Source organism: Cajanus cajan, chromosome 3 (assembly GCF_000230855.2).
Source record: "Cajanus cajan strain Asha chromosome 3, NIPB_CcT2T_4, whole genome shotgun sequence".
In the NCBI taxonomy this organism is placed as follows: Eukaryota; Viridiplantae; Streptophyta; class Magnoliopsida; order Fabales; family Fabaceae; genus Cajanus; species Cajanus cajan.
The window spans coordinates 23,653,366-23,658,448 of record NC_138519.1 but is presented as its reverse complement, the minus strand read 5'-3'; the positions used below and the strand labels follow the sequence as shown (position 1 = coordinate 23,658,448).

Below are 5,083 nucleotides of genomic sequence, written 5' to 3'. Positions count from 1 at the left end.
TTTAATAAAAATAACTATGATTTATTTTTAAATTATCCCCTTATAAAAAGGGAAGAAAAGACTATTTAACATTAATATACTATAAGTACACGATATTATCTATTCTTCAATTACTTATTAATTAGAAAAAATGTAACCTTCATTAGTTTTCCTTATTATTAAATGTACACTATATATATATTTTTTTTGATTTTTTACTTAAAATTATTTTACAAAAACATTAGAAAATGAAGATTAATAAGAATGCATGCGAAAGGCACGTGAGTTGAATTTTAATTGGTCACCGTCAACGGTTACCATGTGTGAATGGTGAAGCGCAACCAACATAACAAAACTCGAAGCCAATTCAATACGTCACCGTATAGCCCCTTCACTTCACCCACACGATTTCCATTGAAAAGCACCCCAAACAAACCAAAAAAGAAAAAAAAATTCCCTTTTGCATTTCATTCTCCTCATAGTTGGTGCCTTTTGTGGTGCACCTCTCTTCTCTCCGCCGATAACCCTTCTTTTTCCGGCGACTTCACCGATAATATGAATCCTGAATAGTGCGTTCTTTTTCCTCGATCCAATTCCTTTCCTTTTTCTGATTATCCTTCTTCTTTTTCAAAAGGGTGTCTCTGTCTGTCACCGATTCCTTTAGATGTCTTGTTTTTGAGTGTTTCTGTTTTTCGTGTTTGTTAACCCTAGATTGATTGGATCGTATGATTTGAAATGACCCGGTTCATTGATTTATTTATTTTAATTTTAATTTTAATGTTCTAGTTTTCATGAAATATTATGTATTTAATTAAGATTATTTCATGCATGTGATTTAGTAACACGGGTTGGCCCAGCAGAAGAGGTTATTTTTCAATAATATAACGAATTAAGGTTGAATCCCTATTGATAGATATGTTTATATTTGTATTTGATTTAACAAGGTTATAAAAAAATATTTAATATATGATAGTGTGATATAGAAGATTGCCTGGGAAGAAAGATACCTGTGGAACCAATAAAAATAAGGTGATCGTGTTTTCTGATGATTGGGGACACCGATAAAATGGATTCGTAGTTTGAATAGTTTGAACTACAATTTCATTATGGAGATCATGATGGTACTATTACTAATAACACAATTGGATGTTAGGATTTTGTTCACAACGGCATAACCTCACGTGTCTTAGATTTGAAATGTTAATTCATCAATGTGTTTGTATTTATATTATTTTAATTGGAGGGAACATGTGACAAATCATTGTCTTAATAATTGTGTGTCTGTGAAATCGTTGTAATTGGCCTTTGAGTTTAGTTTCTAAAACATTTTGCTGGTCTATTTTGAGTGAGAAACTTCATGTGATGCGGGTATTTTTGCAGTGACTATCTGTTCAAGCTCCTTTTAATCGGAGACTCTGGAGTTGGGAAATCGTGCCTTCTTCTAAGATTTGCTGTAAGTTATCTATTGTTTACCTTTTCTTGCTTTCTTTGTTAGTTTTTCTGAGTGAAAATGTGATGTTCTGCCAAATCATCTTGTGTGGTTATATAATTCTGGGAGGTTCTAGCATAAATGTCATATTTCTCCATTGGTTCAACATGGAGATGGTACCCCTGCTGCTCAATACTGTTATTTATTATTTTATCTTTATGATGATTTTTTTTTTGTTGTGCTACAGGATGATTCATACATTGAGAGCTATATAAGCACCATTGGAGTTGATTTCGTGAGTACAATGTGGCAGATTTTTAACTTGAACTCATTTTAAATTGTATCTCCACTGATCATTTCATGTTATTTTGTGCAGAAAATTCGGACTGTTGAGCAGGATGGGAAGACAATTAAACTACAGATCGTATGTATCTGATTGGCTTGATATTGCTTTTTTATTTCTTGATTTTATACTCTCAGTAAGCTTAAGATATATGTTTGAATCTCTTTAGGTCAATGTTCTTTTCCATTGCAGTGTTTGTTATTGTTCATTTCTATATTAATTAATTTTTGAGATTTTTTTTTTTTGAAGCAATCTTGTTCTTAGACAATGTGAGATTTGTGAGTAATGCTAGGAATACACTCTTTAAAACTCTTTTGAATGGTTGAAATTTATTGTAAAACACAAAAGTTTGTAAGTCTCACGTCTTATTTAATGATTCTCTCTCTTGATTGTGATTTTCAATAAAGTCTAACCAATGAAAAGGAGTGTGTTAAGAGGAGGGCGGTAGTGAATGTGTTGTCAGCATTCCTCGTTAATGATATTCTTGATTTTATTGACAGGTTTTTTCTTACTTTGGTTTACATTCTGTTTTTGTAGTGGGATACTGCCGGGCAAGAACGATTTAGAACAATAACTAGCAGCTACTATCGCGGAGCACATGGAATCATTGTGGGTGATGGTTTTCTTAGCACAAGACTTTAAACATATAAGGTTCTTTGCCTTTGTGGGGATTTCATGGTGCTCTTCTCTGACTGGTTCCTTTGGCAGATTGTTTATGACGTGACAGATGAAGATAGCTTCAATAATGTTAAGCAGTGGCTCAGTGAAATTGACCGCTATGCCAGTGATAATGTTAACAAACTTTTGGTTGGAAACAAGAGTGATCTGACATCAAATAGAGTTGTCTCATATGACACAGCTAAAGTATAGTCTTGACATATATCACTCTCTGTTGTTAGAATGATAATGTTTATGTTCCTTATTTCCCAACCAGCACATCTAAACCCACCTTTTATTTTTCTCCCATTGCAGGAATTTGCGGATCAAATTGGCATACCTTTCATGGAAACAAGTGCAAAAGATGCTACTAATGTCGAAGATGCCTTCATGGCCATGGCTGCTTCCATCAAGAATAGGTACCCATTCCTTTTTATTATTGAATGGCAGATATTATTAAAAAATAAAAAAAAGTCACTTAAGTTTAGGTTACATTTGTTTCATCTTTTAAATAGTGAAACTAGTATTTTTTGCTACTGAGAAAAGCACTAAAACATTTTTAGGTTTTTGAGTTTTTAATGAAGCACGGATATGGGACACGTCATTTTTATAAAAAAAATTAAAACACAAGACGAACGCATTAAGTTAATAACAATATAAAATTAACATTAAAGACAAATCTTAAATCAAGAGACAATCATGTTTTAAAATGAGTACAAGTCCTTTTAGACATGATAAAAGGCTGTATTTTATCTACAATTATTGTGATATTCCCATCTATATTGGTATTGAAGTTTAAAAACAAAGTATAAAAGTTAATAAAATGTAGCTAAGGGGCATTTGAAGTGTCCATAAAATGTGTGTCCACGCTTTCTTGCTCGGAAGTAAAGTTTAGGAAAATTTAGTTTCCAACTTCCAAAAAGAATAATTAAACTTGGCATGTCAGTTTTCTTTATTTCAAGTCTATTTGATGTCAGTTTCCTTGGCAGGGAAAAGTTAATTGCTAATGTAGTACTCATGTGTCATGTCAAATATTATTTTTATTTATTTTTTGTTATTTTTGTTGTGCTTTTTTTGTTCACTGTTGATATGTGAAATTGGATAAGAAAGGTAAAATAAAAATCTTTTAAGCTTTTCATAGAACTTCCACATAGCATCTTTTTAATTCCTATGATAGCATTACTAGGTCAAACAATTCAATCACACAGAAATTTAATAATCTGTTGTTGGTACACTCACATTCACAGATAAATATGCATGAATTATAATTGGATGAAGTATGCTAGTAGTCATTAAAAAATTTTCGATTTTCACTTTTAGTTATTGAACAATAATCTTTTACTAGTTTTATTTTTGAACTTTTGCAATTTTCACTTTTAGTTTCTTAACTTTCTCCGGTTAATATTTTTTTGTCCCTAATGTCAAGATATTTTATTAATGAAGAAAAATTTTAGAGAGTAAAATCAAATAATTTTTTTTTCTAGAACTAAAAGTAAAAATTGACAAAAATTCATGGACTAAACATATCTAATTCATTATAATTAGTGTGTAACCTGTGGCTTTCCAAAGTTTCATTCAAATTTTAATTTGGGAAAAATGCTTTTAGTTCTAAAATTTTTGAAATTCGATTTATGTCCCTTAATTTTTTAAAACTATTTTAGTTCCTCTAATTTAAAAAATACACTAATTTTGATCCTTAAAGTGGTTTAGATAGTGCTTAAAGATGACTATAAAGTGCTATCTAAACTACTTTGAGTACTAAGAGTGGTGCATTTTCAAATTAGAGAAAATAAAAAAGCTTTTAGGGGACAAATCGAATTTGGAAAAGTTTAAAAGGAAAGAAAACATTTTATCCTTCTAATTTTTTGTTATATCTTTACACTGATTGTACCTTAAGTTGGCTTTGATATTGAACAATTACTCTGTAAAAAAAAAAAAAAAAAATTGTGACTGACTAGTTAACTAGTATTGAACATTTTATTTTCTTGTTCAAACAAGTGATCGTAACTTTTTTCTCTATACAGAATGGCAAGCCAACCTTCTTTGAACAATGCAAGGCCTCCAACAGTGCAGATCAGAGGACAACCTGTTGGACAAAAAGGTGGTTGTTGCTCTTCCTAACTAAATGGTGTTGAGATCCATTTTGCTTGGTCTACACTTACCCTCTTTGCATGTAAGGTCTGTTATTTCACTAAATAGTGGACCAGTGTTACATAATCCGTCCTGTGGTTTGAGAATTGGCCTAGATGATCCCATTCTTTACATATACTTGAATGCTATGTTTGTGCTTAGTACTTGTTAATGGTAAAACTATATTCCTTCCCCCATCTATTTCTACAATGACAATAGTAGTTCTCTTTTACTTGCTTTGATACAACACGTGCTGTATTGTGATCACTCCATGACTGTCATCTCATAACATCTGAACAAAAAGTTGTTAACAATGACCAGTGACAAACATTCGTGAAGAACAAAGGCATTGCATAGAGCATCAATTTCACTCCCCTAATTTACCAAGTTTATTTGTGCCTTTTAACATGGGAAATGATGTCTTCAAGTAACTATTCTGGCATTTTACATAAATATAAACATTGGAACAATAGTTTTCAGCCTTTGCCTCCGCAAATAAATAAATAAGAATTTAAATTAAATGTACTGTTACTGTTAATATTTTT

General features: G+C 31.2%; 1 protein-coding gene across 1 annotated transcript; it reads left to right on the top strand.

The window, feature by feature from the left end:
• The first annotated feature begins 377 nt into the window (after nucleotides 1–377).
• On the top strand, nucleotides 378–4,785 carry RA-5 (RAS 5). The gene is made up of 8 exons (XM_020347191.3): nucleotides 378–548; nucleotides 1,360–1,432; nucleotides 1,656–1,703; nucleotides 1,785–1,832; nucleotides 2,289–2,360; nucleotides 2,460–2,615; nucleotides 2,724–2,827; nucleotides 4,433–4,785. The coding sequence occupies exons 1-8, from the start codon at nucleotides 535–537 to the stop codon at nucleotides 4,527–4,529; spliced, it is 612 nt and encodes a 203-aa protein (XP_020202780.1). The 5' UTR covers nucleotides 378–534; the 3' UTR covers nucleotides 4,530–4,785.
• Nucleotides 4,786–5,083: the final 298 nt, after the last annotated feature.